The sequence below is a fragment of the Fusarium solani genome, assembly GCF_023522795.1.
Source record: "Fusarium solani strain SB1 chromosome Unknown bctg00000007, whole genome shotgun sequence".
Lineage (NCBI taxonomy): Eukaryota > Fungi > Ascomycota > Sordariomycetes > Hypocreales > Nectriaceae > Fusarium > Fusarium solani.
In genome coordinates, this window is record NW_027072150.1 from 1,615,150 (window position 1) to 1,631,800 (window position 16,651).

The 16,651-nt window shown below is 50.9% G+C and overlaps 8 protein-coding genes across 8 annotated transcripts; 4 read left to right on the forward strand and 4 right to left on the reverse strand.

Moving 5' to 3' along the window:
- Positions 1-236: 236 nt before the first annotated feature.
- Positions 237-2,035, forward strand: MRS44_011387 (uncharacterized protein; the record flags this gene model as incomplete). Its single annotated transcript, XM_065619711.1, has 4 exons — positions 237-404; positions 458-528; positions 628-1,342; positions 1,394-2,035. The coding sequence occupies 4 exons, from the start codon at positions 237-239 to the stop codon at positions 2,033-2,035; spliced, it is 1,596 nt and encodes a 531-aa protein (XP_065475783.1).
- Positions 2,036-2,537: 502 nt separating this feature from the next.
- Positions 2,538-3,812, reverse strand: MRS44_011388 (uncharacterized protein; the record flags this gene model as incomplete). Its single annotated transcript, XM_065619712.1, has 4 exons — positions 2,538-2,685; positions 2,733-2,898; positions 3,078-3,511; positions 3,610-3,812. The coding sequence occupies 4 exons, from the start codon at positions 3,810-3,812 to the stop codon at positions 2,538-2,540; spliced, it is 951 nt and encodes a 316-aa protein (XP_065475784.1).
- Positions 3,813-5,296: 1,484 nt separating this feature from the next.
- Positions 5,297-5,980, forward strand: MRS44_011389 (uncharacterized protein; the record flags this gene model as incomplete). Its single annotated transcript, XM_046280982.1, has 1 exon — positions 5,297-5,980. The coding sequence occupies one exon, from the start codon at positions 5,297-5,299 to the stop codon at positions 5,978-5,980; it is 684 nt and encodes a 227-aa protein (XP_046134902.1).
- A 23-nt stretch (positions 5,981-6,003) lies between these two features.
- Positions 6,004-6,672, forward strand: MRS44_011390 (uncharacterized protein; the record flags this gene model as incomplete). The annotated part of the gene is made up of 1 exon (XM_046280981.1): positions 6,004-6,672. The coding sequence occupies one exon, from the start codon at positions 6,004-6,006 to the stop codon at positions 6,670-6,672; it is 669 nt and encodes a 222-aa protein (XP_046134901.1).
- A 148-nt stretch (positions 6,673-6,820) lies between these two features.
- MRS44_011391 (uncharacterized protein) lies at positions 6,821-7,749 on the reverse strand (the record flags this gene model as incomplete). The annotated part of the gene is made up of 4 exons (XM_065619713.1): positions 6,821-7,032; positions 7,083-7,423; positions 7,489-7,573; positions 7,626-7,749. The coding sequence occupies 4 exons, from the start codon at positions 7,747-7,749 to the stop codon at positions 6,821-6,823; spliced, it is 762 nt and encodes a 253-aa protein (XP_065475785.1).
- A 648-nt stretch (positions 7,750-8,397) lies between these two features.
- On the reverse strand, positions 8,398-9,249 carry MRS44_011392 (uncharacterized protein; the record flags this gene model as incomplete). The annotated part of the gene is made up of 1 exon (XM_046275726.2): positions 8,398-9,249. One exon carries the CDS (start codon positions 9,247-9,249, stop codon positions 8,398-8,400), a length of 852 nt encoding a protein of 283 aa, XP_046134899.1.
- Positions 9,250-11,071: 1,822 nt separating this feature from the next.
- On the forward strand, positions 11,072-13,075 carry MRS44_011393 (uncharacterized protein; the record flags this gene model as incomplete). Its single annotated transcript, XM_065619714.1, has 1 exon — positions 11,072-13,075. The coding sequence occupies one exon, from the start codon at positions 11,072-11,074 to the stop codon at positions 13,073-13,075; it is 2,004 nt and encodes a 667-aa protein (XP_065475786.1).
- A 161-nt stretch (positions 13,076-13,236) lies between these two features.
- MRS44_011394 (uncharacterized protein) lies at positions 13,237-16,126 on the reverse strand (the record flags this gene model as incomplete). Its single annotated transcript, XM_065619715.1, has 2 exons — positions 13,237-15,634; positions 15,687-16,126. The coding sequence occupies 2 exons, from the start codon at positions 16,124-16,126 to the stop codon at positions 13,237-13,239; spliced, it is 2,838 nt and encodes a 945-aa protein (XP_065475787.1).
- Between the last annotated feature and the right edge of the window lie 525 nt (positions 16,127-16,651).

Here is a 16,651-nt window from a genome sequence, read left to right on the forward strand (position 1 = left end):
TCGCAAAAATCGAGATCGTATAAGTTGGTTCCACTCAAAGGCTCATCCCAACAGGATCAGCGAGATTAACAAAGTTGGATATAAATGGCCAAAGATTCTTCTTCCAGAGTTTGGCATCGGACATTCCATTCTGATTCACTCGTTCGTGGTATTCTGGTATTCTTTCTCCTTGATTATCCTCCCCCCAACTCTTCGCCGGCCCTTCAACCGCGGTGAACGACGATAACATGGCGACCATGGGCAGCGAACCCAAAGCCGAGCAATCAGGCCAACTTTCCGACTCTAAAGAGGAATCGAGTTCCTCTTTCACGGACCAGACCATCCAGGAGACCGGGAACTTGGATGGATGGAAACTGGCCTTGGTCATCACCGGACTTTGCCTTGCCGTCTTTTGCATGGCACTTGTACGCCCCCAGCAATGACTCTGAGAGAGGAGAGATGACTCAAGTATATCCAGGACAACACCATAATTGCAACCGCAATCCCTCGCATCACCGACGAGTTTCGCGCTTTAGATGATCTAGGCTGGTAAGCTGACATGACCCCTTCCTCGTCGCGACTGCCAGCTTGCTGACCTATTCCCGCGTCCAACAGGTACGGCTCGGCTTATCTCCTCACAACCTGCAGCTTCCAGTTGTTCTTCGGAAAGCTCTACTCGTTCTACTCGGTCAAATGGGTTTTCCTCACCGCCATCGCTTTCTTCGAACTCGGTTCCTTGGTCTGTGGCGCTGCGCCAACGTCGGCAGCGCTCATCATCGGTCGAGCGATCGCGGGCATCGGCTCCGCTGGAATATTCTCTGGAGCTATCCTCATCATTGTACTCAGTGTTCCCATGAGGAAGAGGCCTATCTACGTGGGCCTACTCGCTGGCATGTACGGCATTGCTAGCGTTGCTGGTCCGCTCATGGGTGGTGCCTTTACCGACAGGCTCTCCTGGAGATGGTGCTTCTATATCAACCTCCCTATCGGGGTTATCACCGTGCTGTTTGTGGTACTGTTCTTGAAACCCCCTCGAGCCCCTTCGGGATCAGTCAAGGAGAAGGTTCCCTGGAAGCAACAGATTGGCCATTTCGACCTCCCAGGTACAGCATGTTTCTTGCCAGCCATCATCTCGCTGCTCCTGGCCTTGCAGTGGGGAGGCTCCAGATACCCTTGGTCTAATGGCCGCATCATTGGATTGTTCATTGTCTTTGGCGTTCTCATCATACTCTTCGTCGTTGTCCAATTCTGGAAGCAGGACAAAGCTACTGTTCCTCCAAGAATCTTGGCGGATAGAACAGTCTGGAGTTGTGCCGCATTTGCTGTTTGCTTCGGTGCTTCGTTCTTCCTCCTTATCTACTATGTGAGTCCCCAATCCTTTCCACCACTGGCTAGCACCCTAATAATGTGGCAGATCCCGATTTGGTTCCAAGCTGTCAAAGATGCCAGCGCCGTCAGGTCAGGCATCATGAACTTGCCCATGATCCTTGGATTAGTCGTCATGTCAGTCGTAACAGGAGGGGCAGTCAGTGCCATTGGGTACTATACTCCCTTGATCCACGCATCATCTATCCTGATGAGCATTGGCGCTGGGCTGTTGACCACGTTCCGTGTAAACACCCAATCACCTGCATGGATAGGTTACCAGGCACTCTACGGCATTGGAGCCGGTCTCGGCATGCAACTCCCTCTTGTCGCAGTGCAGACGGCTCTACCAGAACAAGATATCCCCGTCGGCACTGCCACTTTGATGTTCTCCCAGACCCTTGGAGGCAGCATATTCGTGCAGGTCGCTCAGAACGTCTTTACGAACCAACTCAGCAAAGAGATCCAGGGTGCAGGACTTGACGCCGGGATTGTGCTTGGAGTTGGGGCAACAGAGCTGCGGGACGGTGTACCCGCGGTTCACTTGCCAGATATCCTGGTCGCGTATAGCAAGGCTCTAACCAACACCTGGTACGTTTCTGTTGCAATGGCTGTCCTCTCACTGATTCCTGCTTTGTTTGTTCCGTGGAAATCAGTCAAGGACAAGAAGGTGGAGGCAGCCATGGCGTAAACTGCGCACTAGTCCCTCGATCTTCTTGTTCAAGCGGATGGTGGCTGGGTTGGAAGGCTTGGTGCCTAGAAAACCATGGAGTCAAAGAGACGGGGCGGCACTCGGACCTTCGATGGGGGTTGAATGTGGTTATAGGTCCCATGTGCCATATTGGTGGTGGGTGACTTTCTTTCGTGTAGACACAGGGCAAAGACAGAAGAGATGCAAATAGTGACTTGCCTTGCATCATCCCCCCTCTTAGTTTACTCTTGTATAATAAGATAAAGAGATATTGGAACGTGTGCTCAATAGTTAACTACCTACTCCCTCTGAGTATGGACATCCGGGGTACCGCATTGACCGAAATCACCTTCGTGGCTCACTCTTCTTGGACTTAGACCGGGTTCTGGTCTTGTTGCTACAGCATGGCTATTTGTTCCTCAAAGCGAGCCTCCAAAGCTGAGCCAACCACTGCGAGATTATGTTTGATGTTCAAGAGATCTTCCATCTTGTCCTTTGTCTCCTAGAGTAGCTGAATCTCCCGATATGCCTCGAAGTCGCGGACAACTGCTGTTTTCCAAAAGGAAGTCTCGTCTGCGATGCTGCTCTCCGTGACATTCTTGGTGACATGGCGGGCGATGTAGATAACTTGATCGAGTTGCTGAGTCGCACTAATAGCTGCTCAAGCTCTTCCATGCCCTTTAAATGTGCATGGAACCTGGAGATAGTCTTCGGATCAATCTCCTCGACTGCTATTCTGGGGCCGATGATGAGTGCTTCAAACAAGACGTCCCGGAATGCACCGTTGACATGACCAATGGCGTCGCTTGCGTTGGCACAGAGGTGGTGCAGGTTGACACCTTCATATTTAGCGCCTCTTCTTTCTAATCTTTCTTTGTAGCGCCCGTATTCTATCGGGCCCATCTCCAGGCCTTTGTCTCGAGTCTACATGGCACCAAACCCCTTTGTCGGCAAGCATGCATGCCGCATCAATTCTCGGGCGCCCCCTAGCATATGGGCGGCAGTTGAATGAACTTTGAGTCTTGTGGTAGAGGGGGTTGACGGGAGCGCATGCCCTGAAAGCGTTGATAGACAGGGAGCACATCTGGCGCGGTGAATACGGGTCGGTAGCCCTCAGGCCACAGTGGTCGACGCAAGACGAGGAAGGATTGGAGAATGTCCAAAAGGAGCCAGCACAAAACGGCGTAGAATGTCCATCGTAAGAGCCTGTTGTTAATAAAACACCAGGGCTGTCTCCTGTCTACATTCCTTGGGTCCATACGTCGTGTGCGTGTCCTAGAAATCCGTGAGATTATGAGTGGAGCAAGTCCAGAGCTCATATCGTCCTTCTCTTTGGTGGTCTTGTCGTTCTGGGTGAGGTAATCTGCTGATGCTGGGTGTGAGCGACTCTCGCCTGAGGGTGTCATGTGAGGCACCGCACTTTGATGATCGTCACAGCGAACAGAAACACCCTCGGCCGATTGTTCCCAGGAGAATCTGGAAGATGGCAGTTGAGTTAAGAGCAATCTGGTAGATGGTAAAGAGGGGGATGGTGCATTGAAAGGATTTGGCCGTGAGGAGATGGGAGGCTGTACAGGGCTTGTAGGGGAAGGCGAATAGTAAGGCTTAGAGGTTGAAGCTGACGCGGAAGGTGATGTAGAAAGTGCTCGACCCATGGCAAGAAATTTCGAGCCTGGATGAAGGTGGTCAAGGGAAGTGTTGGAAGCATTCGCAACAATCCTATGGGGACTTGTAGCGGGGCTGCAATGCTTGTCTGGGCGCGAGGACGGTTTGGCATCTTGGTGCCTGGTTGCAAATGGCGTATGCATGGTGGGGAAACTGCTGGAGACGTTACTTAAGAAACAGTTTACTACAGAAAGCAAGTAAAGAGAGGTAATCGAGAGAAAGCTTTCGGGACGGATCTGTTGACGCCGAGGGAAGAAACAACAAGGCATTTATATGCAGGGATAAATGCACTGATCCTCACGAGGTCTAGACTGCAGCCAGTGCCATTATTACTGGCTATAAAAGGCATGTTATTGTACCACTATTCAGAACTCACGGTCCAAGTTTGGTGATAACCTCGAGGTAGTCCCGCGTTTCGAACAAAGAGCTCTTCCTTCTGACAACATTGCCAAGATCGGCTTTTCCTGATCAGGATTGTGTGAATGATCAGAGCTGAACTAGCTTGAAGCCACACGCTCAGGCCTCTAGGACGAGCTAAGAAACAAGATGCTGACTCTTTCACCTCTCAAGCCTCCATCTTGGCCCCCATCTCCCAGCCATGTCTCTATGCAGTGTGGCGGGTTTAGCGTTGTTTTCGATGAACCGCATGAACGCACTAGGGCTTTAAACAAAACAAGATCTTTGGTATACGAATATTTCCTCATGGAATACAGTAGGTGGGCAGGATAGTTTCGCCAAGTGAGTGAGATTGTGACGTTGACATTCTTGTCGCTACCGCAAGATCCACGTTTAACCCCCACCAGGTTCAGCGACCTTTGAATCAAACATTAAGATTTCATGAGTATTTTGTTGGATCCATCTTAATTAAACAAGCCATGGGTGCGCTAAGTCTCGTCACATTGTCAGAGAAGACGTGGCCGGAAGAGGAGATTGCTGACAGCCTTTCAAGATGTTGAATTACGACAGCAATATTCAGACGAGTCCCTGCGAGGGATGCTCAAATCTAAAGCCGTGGTGCATGAGGAGCTCGAGAAGCAAGTATGGAGCTATGCCCCTGCATCCTGGACACAAGACGGGTTGTCAGAAGGCATCTCGTCGAGGACACTCCCTCTCAGAGAGTCCCCAGCTACGGCGCGCAAGACTCCCGACGAATATGATGTTCAGAGATTTCACGACAAATAAAAAGTAATATCGACTTCAATCGCGCCAGCCCATGCGACGGAGCCGTTTGAACCGCAGCCTGCATCTTCTTTACAAGAGGGGGAGACCGGGAAGCGCTACCGTTACAGACCCCTTGTAAAGGACGAGATAAGGTTGCTGGAGATTCAACCCAGCTCAAATGGCCAAATCACTATCTTCATAAGCCATGCATCTTTCCAAAATCCCCCAAAATATCGTGCCCTGTCTTATGTATAGGGCAATGCAACACGACAACGGCCTGTGAGATGCAACAACAACCAGCAGGTCTGGGTCACTGAGAACTGCTATTCAGCCTTGCAGAGACTTCGCCATTCTGACAAGAAGGTTACTTTCTGGATTGATGCCATCTGCATTAACCAGAAGGACACGCCTGAAAGAAACAGTCAAGTACAAATCATGGCCACAATCTACCGGAAGGCGCAGGGAATTACCATCTATCTTGGAGAAGAGGATCAAGGAAGCGACCTTGCCATGAAAGCCCTGGAAAAGGCAACTTTCTTGCAAGTCTGCGCCATAAGAGCCAAATGTACCGATCCTGCGAAATCTCAAGACCCCGACGTCGTGGCCTTGAGAAACCTGTTTGCGAGACCGTGGTTTAAACGGGTCTGGGTTCTTCAAGAGGTCAGGAATGGCAAATTCCCAGTCATCATCTGCGGGCCAAAGACGCTTCCTTGGAGAGTTTTCGACAATCTCACCAGGTTTGGTTTTCCTCGCACCTTTGGACTTATTCCAGTCCCTCTTGACATTAGAACCGTCTCAAGAGCCGAGGAGATGTTCGATGCCGAAGGCCTGTTCCGGCGATTATGTAAAGCACGGGTATGCCTCGCCACTGATCCAAGAGACAAGGCATTTGCTCTTCTGCCCTTGTTCTCAAAGGTGGATGGAGATGGCGTCAAGGGCTTTCTCCCTGACCATTCACGGTCAACAAAGGACACGTTTGTCAACCTCGCTAAATATCTTCTTCGGTCTAGTGAGGTTGGGTTCAGTCTACTCTATGCCACTGAATCGCACTCGAGTCTGGAGGGACTACCAACTTGGGTTCCGGACTGGAGCTCCATCCCTGGAACACAATACATCTAAGCCCTGAGCATCTGACAGCGGCCATGAGGACAGTCTACAATACTCACACCTTGGTAAAGTTTCTGCCTGGTAATGTGCTATCTTTCGCGGCCACCAATTGGGGTATAGTCGACCAAATAGCAAGCACATGCAACACAGAAGATCCACGATGGTCCAGGACGGTGTTTGAAGAATGGCGCAACTTGGCATTGTCTCATGTCCAGGCCACAAAATCGGTATACACCTTTACAAGGCAAGAGGAGTTCTACTTGTTCCTAGGCCATGAACTTCCTGAGATTTTCTTCGGATCTTTGCGAGCGCCCCCTTCATGGATCAAATACGCATGGGCCGGCCTGTTCTCGGATTTTGAGGCATCGTGCGAGAACCCTTACGCTCGACCCGATTACCACCAAGCGGCAGAAGCTCTCAAATTTCATCTTCGCCTGAAAGAGACGTGCCATGGCCAGAATCTTGTGATGGTGAGCGGAGAGAGCCACAAATTTCTCACATATGCCATCACGGATGCTGAAGTACATGTCGGCGATAAGGTGGTCCAGGTTGCAAATCGGCCCAAACCCTTTCAAGCCTTTGGTATTATAATCCGGAAGCATCCTGATTCTTCGGATCAATACACTCTTGTTGGAAAGTGCCGCCTCCAGTCAGTCGTTCGTTATGGCGCGTTGGAAGACCCGACGTGGTTCTTGATATCTTGAGAGATCACTACCTTCTATCAAATCTTTACCGAAAATATGAGAAACTCATTTCAGACAAATCAAAGGCTTTGAATTGTATCTTTCAATTATCGTAAATTTTTACGCTATCTAGAGCAAATATTTAGGCAAGTTCGGAAGTACTCTACCCCTAATTGCTGGGACTCCAAGCACCGAACCACCGCACAGCCTGCCAAAAGGCTGCCTCCTTGGCAAACTTTTGCTCTGGATCAGAAACGTTGGCGCGAACGCCAAACCCATGCTGCGTTCCCGAGTACAAGTTGACCTGGAATGGTTGTGGAGTCTTGCCAAGCAGGGCCTCAATCTCGGATCGCTGGGTTGCGTTGAGCAGGCTATCGAACTCTGCATTTATAGTCAGTACAAGGCTTCCTTTCAATAGATGAATTACTCACCGGCTGTTGCGAGGCTCGCGGGACCGTGAATGGCCAGAACTTCGTCGTTCTGGAGGAGAGTAGGGTGAGCTGCGAATCCCACGCTGGCACCTCTGCCCCCGGCTAGGAAGCGGAATGCATATCTCCCCCCGTAGCAGTACCCAGTAACAGCGATGGTGTCAATCTTGAGCTTTTTATGAATGAACCCGATGGTCTTTTCGATGATAGGGTCAGTATTCTGGGGGTTGTGCCTGCTCAAGTACTCTTCCGCATTAAACGGGACGTTTGGATCTGCTGGGTCACCGTTAAGAATATCGGGAGCGATGGTGAGATATCCCGCACGAGCAAAGCTGTCGACGAGCCTGAACATGTTAGTTTAGGTTAAGCTTCATATGGACAGAGAGAAACATGCAGTTTGTTCTCCAACAGCGGGAGCCCATAGACATCGCTCAGGTACAGCACAGCCGTGTCACCCTTGGACGGCACCTTGGGCTTGCTGATGTACAGAGTGACTGGTGTGCGTTAATACAAGATGGTAGGGTTGGTGACGTGATTGAAGCTCACCTCCGTCATATTCGATCTCGGTTCCGGTTGGTTTTCCAGTAGATTTAAAGATATCCCCGGACCATTGGGCGGCTGCAATGGTAGCGAAGCCGTATAGGCCGACGAGTACTCGGGTGAAATGCATGACGACTTTGCCTCTGAAGACTTGAGTTGAGTGATGGCCATATCTATTTATCCTGCCCAAGCCTCTTATCCCGCGATGACCGGACTTAGGCAATTGGTAGAATCCCCACCTCATTGCAACGGCATGCTTATAAATTCATTATTCATTACTGTCTAGTGCACCATGTCGTGCTGGTGGCCATGGCGATCAATGCTGGATCAAGGCTTTCTCCGAAGCAGGGGTATCTTGTCAAACCAATAAGCTTAATTCGCGTAACCAGGTTGGACCTCCCGTAGACCCGAGGAAGCCGTGAATCCGGCGTTATGCGGTATTGAGTTTGTTGAGATGCTATGTCATATGTTGACAGCCGTCTGAGGAAATGCTAGTGGAGGAATAATGGTGTTGTGGTGGAACGCCATTATAGAGCACGCGCGTCATGGATTGTTAGATGTGATGAGCGATTGAAGAAGTTATGCGTGGTGCGTCACTGTACCCTCATTCTTAACGTTGACCGACATAAATGGCAGCCATCTCTCGATTCCGGCTCTAGGCTGCGCGTTAAAAACGTCTCTCATTCGAAGCCTTCGGTGCAGACAAGACACATTTATCTTATGAGGACCCTTGGAACAGTCGAGGGTCATTATCCTTACCCTCCAAGTTGAACCCCGGTCATGCTAAACTATGTAGCATCATAATAGCCCCAAGAACAATAAACGTCGAGAACTCCGGGCTGTTGAATGGGGCAGCGTTTGTCTCGGTGGGCTCTGGCTCTTGAGTAGGGGAGGCTGTTGCTAGAAAAGCCGACGTAGCTGAGCTTGCAGCCTGGCTTGAGATACTGCTAGCAAGAGCCTTATCGACTGTGACTGCGCAAGGAGTGCCCTCAGCCGTGTTATTACCCATATCCAGCACGCGTGAGCAAATGTCTGTCGTGTTGCGCAAAAGCACAACAGATCCCAATACAGGACACTCGGGGACATCAAGCACGTTAGGCCTCTTCCCGATTCCTTTCCCTCCAGGTGATTTTATAGCTTCCCGTTCTGTCTCGATAGAGAACATGATGCCACCAAAGACATATGATCCCTTGTAGTCACACTCACTCCTGAAATCCCATTCGAGGTGCCATTGCAACCTGAATCGATCGTCTTGATCCTTTTGGTGAATCCATTCCATGACGTTGGTGTTGGCAACAAAGACGACAGTGTCGTTATCATCAGGTGAATTGTTGGTCTCGAAATCGCCCTCATCCCAAGTGATGCCACCCGGGATCCGCCCGTAGCTGTAGGGCATAATATGCCAGGAAAGGGAAAAGTTGCCAGCCGCCCGCAAAGCCGTGTAGTTCTGCACGGCTAGCGAGATAGGGAAGACTCCGGCTGCCCTGTAGGTCTCATTTCGAGGGAAGATGACGTCGATTTCGAAGGGCGCCGTGGCACTCTCCGAGTTCCATGCAGCACTAGCACAAAGAGGAGTTAGGGCGAGAAGGCCGGCAACAAACGCTGTCGTCAAAGGTTGGAGATGAGGCATTTTTGGCTTTGGTTTAGGAGAATGAAAAGGTCAGCAGACCAATTTGTACTCCAAATCAGGGCATATAAGCCAAGATATCCCCTTACAGGGGTATGAGAACAGCCTGGACTCCGGAATCCTCAGCCCGACCTTGACTTTCTTAGTTGAAGAAACGGAAAAGAATTTTAGTTTCCTCGAGATGCTTAAACAAATTCTATAGCATAGATACTAAGACAAACTCAAGTCACTTACTTATGCCATGTAGGTGCTCTCGTAGGCCGTGGCCGGTAAACTTGATGGGTTTGTCACGAGGGGCGCAGTCAAAATGACAGCCGAATTCGCTTAGCAATTAACCGCGAAAAGCGCCCAGCAATAGTAAGCACTGGTGCAGGCATGAGTTTTCATTAGAACAAGGAGCAATAGCTGCTATCTTCTGGCGCAGTTATCCCATCGAGGGCTGGGCTTCAACTAGGCACAGCAAAGAACACATAGAGCAATAGCTGCAACAATAGAAGTTGAGTACAACACCCTCCAGCAAACAGCCTGAGTCAGCTTCCTTTTATCTTGGACCGCCATTGCCATCACCTTGCCCACGATCAATAGGCCAAACAGAGCTTTCCAATAGCGTGACAATACAATAAACTTGAACAAGATCAGCACCATACCTATTGTCAGGTAGCACAAAATTCTAGAACCATGGTGTTGATCTTTTGGTCCTACAGCAATCTGGGCCTCTTGATCTAAGTCTCGCACATCTTTTCGCCACTTGCGGAAAGCAATAACCAGGCCTGCTAGTACAAGCATGAGTGGCAAGCCCAGGCCCAGGCCCAGGCCCAGTCCCGTCGTTATTCCAATGCGCCCGCTGGCAGTATCATCGTATTCCACTGTGGGAATAGAAAATGGAATCGGACTAAGAGAAGATGCGTGCTATTGTTTGTTAACTTGGTCTCATATATCGAGGGGGGCGAGAATTACAGATGGGTTGTGAAAAAGAAATGCGTGCAGGATGAAAGCTTGTGCGAAAGCCTTAGAGAACAAGTTCAAAGTCATCAATCGTGTTGATGAGCCAAAGAACGTATCATTGCGAGACATTGAGGCTCTGAGGAGATTACGGGAGAGGGTTTTGGTTGCTATGTGGCATCCATGCTATGAGAGCGAGAGAGGGTATTTAAGAGAGTGGCGGTGGACAAGGCAGACTGAGGCTGGCTGCTTCATAGGCCATGAGGAAAAGCATTACGTGAATCCAATACTTGTATCTATGGCAGAGGAATGTAAAAGTTTGCCCCAGAAGGGCATAATGTCAGTGGTGGCAGACAACAATGGGACCCACTGGTCATGCCAAGATTGTCGCTTTGAAGCCTTTGTAGACCATGAACAATCATGGTATAGTATAGCCTCCACTAGTGTCGAGAGGTTTTATTACCCATCAGTGGGATTTTCTGCCTTGTATGGGAGGTCAGCGACTTTGTACCCTATGTATCACCTGCTGCCTTAAGAGGTAGATAATCTGATGCGTTTGTGCTGGTCTCTTTTTTTTCTCCATTGCCTCGGTGCCTCGGGGAGTGTAGTTGACTTTAAGCTTAAATATTAGCATTTGGACGAACTTCTTAAAATAGAGACTCTTCGTAAAACAGGATTTACGCTTGTGAACCAGGAGTTCATCCTATTTTTCAGTCATGCTGCTTCAAAGGCCAGGTCGGCGGGTAGGTAATCCCATGGAGGCCGTCCTGATTCGCGTATGCAGACGCAACCAGCCCCGCCTTTCTTCCTCAGCCCACACAGCTGAACGAAGCAAATCACTCAATGCTCCAGGAGACCAAGCAGCACGCCAGTTGCATCTAGAATGGACCTTGAACGGAGCGGCCCTAGACTCCGGAACATCGAAGACAATGACCAAGTGGCCAGGTTGCAAGGCCACGACATTGACGCTTCAACACCCCTGTGGCAACATGACAAGGCCTGGATCCGCCGTCCAGCCCAGCTCGTACGCGCAGCATGGCAGTCGCAGTTTCTGTCGAAGCTCAGCTTCATCACGAGCCACTACGCCTACTTCACCATCGTCTGCTTGATAGCTTCACTCATCTTCTGGGGCTCGTCATCCGGCATCAGCTACGTCGACAGCCTGTTCCTGGTCGTCTCCGCCATGACAGCTACTGGTCTTACCACGGTTAACCTGAGCCAGGCGACGACGGGGCAGCAGGTCCTCCTCTTTTTACTCATCATCTTTGGTAGCCGCATCTGGATCTCGATATGCATCGTGTACTCTCGCAAGCGGAGATTCAACAAACGCTTCGATGAAATAGTCCGCGAGGCGCGCATGAGGAGAAGGGATCGTTCGCCGCCCCGACTGGCTCCTTCTCCATCGCCTCCTCCCGAAGTAGAGACTGCGGGAGACGCTCGAGCCGGGGAAAAAGACGACGACGAGGCTCCCTATCTCTCTTGGACTCCCACTATTGGTCGAAATAGCCAATTCTATAAACTCACTAGCGAGCAACGCGACGAGCTAGGCGGCATCGAGTTTCGCGCCCTGAAGTTGCTTCTCAAGATCTTGTTGCTGTACTCCTTCTTTTGGCAGTTTCTAGGTTGCATTTCCCTTGGCTTATGGATCAACAACAACAAACCAGCCCTGGACAACAGCCCCAATCTCTGGTGGCTGGGCATCTTCAACGGCGTATCGGCCTTCAACAACTCGGGAATGTCTCTGATAGACACCAGCATGGTCCCCTTCCAGCGCTCATACTTTGTGCTCATCACCATGGGTCTGATGATCCTTGCTGGGCGCACGGCATTCCCCATCTTCTTGAGACTCGTCCTCTGGTCCCTTGTCAAGATCATGCGCCTCATGGGAAGAGAGTATGCGAGCTCAGGGGAAGCTTTGCACTTCATCTTGGACCATCCCCGGCGCGTCTATGTTTATCTCTGGCCTAAAGGCGTGACCTGGTATCTCTTGTCCGTGCTCATCTTTCTCAACGCGGTCAACTGGGTCGGCTTCCTCCTTTTCAACCTCAACAACCCCGAAATCGAGAGCATCCCGACGGGGCCGCGTGTTCTTGCTGGTCTATTCCAAGCCCTTTGTAAGTCTACGAAACCTGGCAACCCTTACTGCTCAAGAACTACGCTAACTATTGTCTCCTGGATGACAGCCATTCGCTTTGGGGGCTTCCACATCACCAACATTGCCAACCTCCACATTGGCTTACAAGTCTTGTATGTAATCGCAATGCTGATTCTCACCTACCCGATCAGACTCGGCGTAAGGCGAACGAACGTATACGAAGAGCGGTCACTCGGCATCTTCAATTCCAAAAATGATCATGATCCCACCCAGAATGAGGGTCAAAACACCCTCATGGACGAGCTCAGACGCTTCCGACGACAGCTGAACCAGAGATCTGTGCGCCATGATGCCTGGGCTCTAATGCTTGCCGTTCTTGTCATCACAACCATCGAGTCGGGCCAATTCCGCCGGGATCCCGTCCACTATTCCGTCTTCAACATCATGTTTGAGGTTGTATCGGCGTACGGCTGTGTTGGCGTCAGCGTAGGACTACCGGACGCGGATTATTCCTTCAGCGGTGGGTGGCATGCCGCCAGCAAGGTGATCCTTTGCGCCGTCATGCTACGAGGGAGACACCGCGGCCTTCCCGAAGCAATTGATCGGGCTATCCTGCTGCCGAGTGAAGGGCGGTTCGGCGGGGAAGAAGAAGAAGGAGAAGAAGAAGAAGGAGAAGAAGAAGAAGGAGAAGAAGAAGAAGGAGAAGAAGAAGAAGGAGAAGACATACCCCGGAGACGCCCCCCGGAGACGCCGTACAGATGGGGAGGATGGGGTTTTCGCGGCAGACCCTGATGAAATACAACGTGGAAGTTTGCTTATTACTAGGTTTTTACACCAAGGTCCTAGAGACAGGGTGTGACCTATGGGCTGTGTTTTCTATAATGATCTTAAATCATATACTCCAGCATGGATGCTGTCTGTACATATCTCTCGCTCTTAGAGCCCGTTCTCAATTAGTTAGAAACCATCCTCCAGAATCGTCCTGGGGCAGAAAGCCAGGAGCTCCTGTTTGGTTGCTTCCGTGTCTGGGCCTCGGCCATCAAGCTTTGCAAATGCAGAGCTCTGTCCCTCCCAAACAGCTTGTCCATGACCCTAGCCACGTTCATCGATGCATCATTGTCGTCGAGCCAACACTGAGGGTCTGCGCCATGCTGACAGAGCAATTCACTTGCCTGGTACCAAGCCTCCTTCATTGGCGCGGTGGCCTCGCCTCTTGTGGTGCTCTCATAGCATGAGAGGAGGAATAGTGCCCAGACCGTCCGGCCATCGTTGAGATGCACATTTTGGTTCACGCTGGCACCATTATCCAGCAGCAGGCGAACCATGTTAACATCGATACTGGGATCGTCCCTCTGGGAGTGATACGGCATGCTAATGGCCGTCACTCGTCTCGGACGTAGCGCATAGTCAAGCAGGGGCCGACCAGCCTTTTGCAGTCGTTTCGGGTCGGCTGCAAGCTTCCCCTGCACGTACTTGACTAGACGGGCCTGCACTGTTAGTGCTAGGAAATTGCAGTTGCCACCCTCGCGGTACTCTTCGTAGCCGCGAGACCTAGGCAGATCTCTTGCATGAGTCCAGTGCCTGTTGCGCAGGGAGCGTGCATGCTCACAGTTGACCCGGTCCAGTTCGTCCAACAGGTCAGCCACAGGGGAATCAGCCGTATCTGGGGCCTGGCTTCTCTTTTCGACCTCGTGAGCGTAGTAGAGAAATTCGTCTGTGAGCCCAATGACCCTGTTGATGGAGGACTTGCGACGGAAATCCTCGTTTGGTATGCTCTTGAGCAAGAATAGTGTCATTCTGCAGAGTGATACCAGGGGATCGAAGCTGGACTGGGGGGTGACGATTTCCACCAGCGACTGGTGGTAGCAGTCTTGCAAGAAATCACGGACAGTGCGATGGAGGAAGTCAACAGGGCTCCCAAGAAAGATAGGGTGAGGCATGTTATTGACAATAAGGAGGTCACCGCATCGGTTTTGGATCCGACTCTTCCACTGATCCTCGGCCTCTGATACCTCCTGCTTGGTAGACGGCGAGATCGGAGCTTTCACAGCATAGTCAGAGTCGCGGCTCTCCTGCTCAAGCAGGGAAAAGGCGAACAGTGGTAGTGGTTGAACCTCCTCAGTTGTGATCAAGAAGATTTGCGCCATCTCTACTCGAAACACGGGCTTAATACCCTCGATGATGTGCTCAAAGTACGCCTCCAAGTCTGGTGGAAACAGGCGGAGAATTCTCTGCAGAGTAGAAAAGCCCTCGTTCCTATTCACGGCGTGGACCAGGTCGCGGGTGACAAGGAATACCCATAGCCAAACTCCCTGTGATTGCTGGGCAATTTGTGCCATGAGTTCCTCGCATCCAGGTTGCGAGGCACCTAGGGCCCTGAACTTTTCGTTCATCTGCAGCCTCTGACGGACATGGGTTTTCATATCCTCGCTTGTAAAGTCCTGAACTGCCAGAGAATAAATGCTCTCCTGGAAGGGCTTAAAGACTTGCCTGGGTCGGCTCGATGCACATATCTTGATATCGGCCAACTTGGACTCGGAGAAGAAGGTCAGAAAGCTGACAACGTCTTCTTCTTCGCCGTCGTACTCGTCAAGACCGTCGATGAAGAAGCAGAACTTGGTAGACATGCCGCTATGTTTCGCGAGGGCTTCAAAAGCCGTCTTCAGCTCATTAATCTCCCATCTTTCGTGATCCAAACGGTCTTCTGAGCATATGTGTGGGATCAAAGTAGGGGCCCGCCTCAGGATCTGGTATAACAGAGATTGAAGCAGTCCGACTTGGGACTTTTGCATCTCGAAACCCTGGTTCCAGAAGTAGTAGCTCGCCGTGAAGAGCTGAGAAGAGCCCGCCCACTCCGCCAAGGCTTTCGCTGTGTTCTCATGCTCGGCGGCGAACTTCATCAGTGTTGACTTTCCGCTGCCCGCCTGATACACGAGGTTAGCAGTTTTCATGGCGTGGTGGCAAGCGGTATCACGCACTTTACCGCTGATCCAGTAGATGCCATCTCCGTCCTTGAGCCATTCGACAAAGTTTGTCCTAGTTGGATCGAACAGCCAGGCGTTTGTGAACTGATCCGCATCAGTTATCTGTGACCATCGGCGTCGTAGCTCTGGAAAGTATAGGCTCCGGATGACCCTGGACTGCCTTTGACAAGTGATGCGTTCTTGTTCTAACAGGTCAAGGTGTTCCTTCAAGGCGGCCCGTTGCTCTCCTTGCGCCTTCCGATTATCTGCAGCCAAGCGCAGAATATCTTTCTGAATGCCATCCAGCTTCGAGTCATAGTTGATCCCCAGCTGCCGCTGAGACTCTCGAAGAGCATTGAGATCAGACAGGATCTCGGAGCCCCGTTCCCTAACACATTTCAGTCAGTGATGGGCATTCTCTACTGGCTTCGGTGACTAACCTATCCAGAATCAACTGTACGTTGGCCCTTATCCTGACGTCCAAATTATCGATACGACGACGCAGATCCTCGATGTCCTTCCCTTTCCTCAGCACACGCAATGCGATGCGGCTACTTTCTATCGTCCTGAATCTGGCACCGTCTCTTATCTTGAGCTTCTGGACAATCTCGCCAAGCTCACCCGCCAATCTCTCGCACTCGGTCGCCATGGCCATGATGTGTTTCTCACCCTGAGATAAGTGACGTCCAGGTGACCCCTGGATGGCCCTCAGATTGGAATGCCGGACATCTTCCAAGCACAGTTCGATCTCGTGGACCTCGGGGAGTGTGTCGTGAACCGAGTCCCGCGCTGCCTTGACCGCCGAAACGAGCTTGATGCTGAAGTCGACGAATGCCACAATACTGGAGGCAAGGCCTATGATCTCGAATGCCTCAGCCATGTTGACTGCAGTAATTGAGCTCTGCACGTGTTCGTTAGAGGCCAGGCCACTACAAATGTGGTTGGTTGTCAACTCGACACGAGTGCGAGAGTTAGCTTCGCTGCCTGAGTGTGACCTGATCCAGGCCCGGCTGAGGCGCTGGCTAAATACATAGCCTCGCTAAGATTAGTGGGTACCGAAAGGAAATAGCGCAGTTCTTCAGAACCTCCCTAGGATAGAACTTAAAAGTCAAGGCGGCATGAATATGAAAGAGCATATATTAATGACATATCTAAGAAGAGTAAATGAAACATTTAACTCGATCTTTTTGATTCATCTTTCCCACTTCAATACCCTCCATGTCCACTTTAGTGACCTTTCAACACCAGTACCTCCTCAGTCAGCCTGTGGAGATACCCAATCAACTGCGAGTGCAAGCGCTGAGGCAGGGGTCAGTTTTACAGTACTTTTTAGGAACTTTCGATCACAATCTTTACGGCTATATTTTGAACCCTAACTATACAGTCGGTGAATGTTTTTAGACCG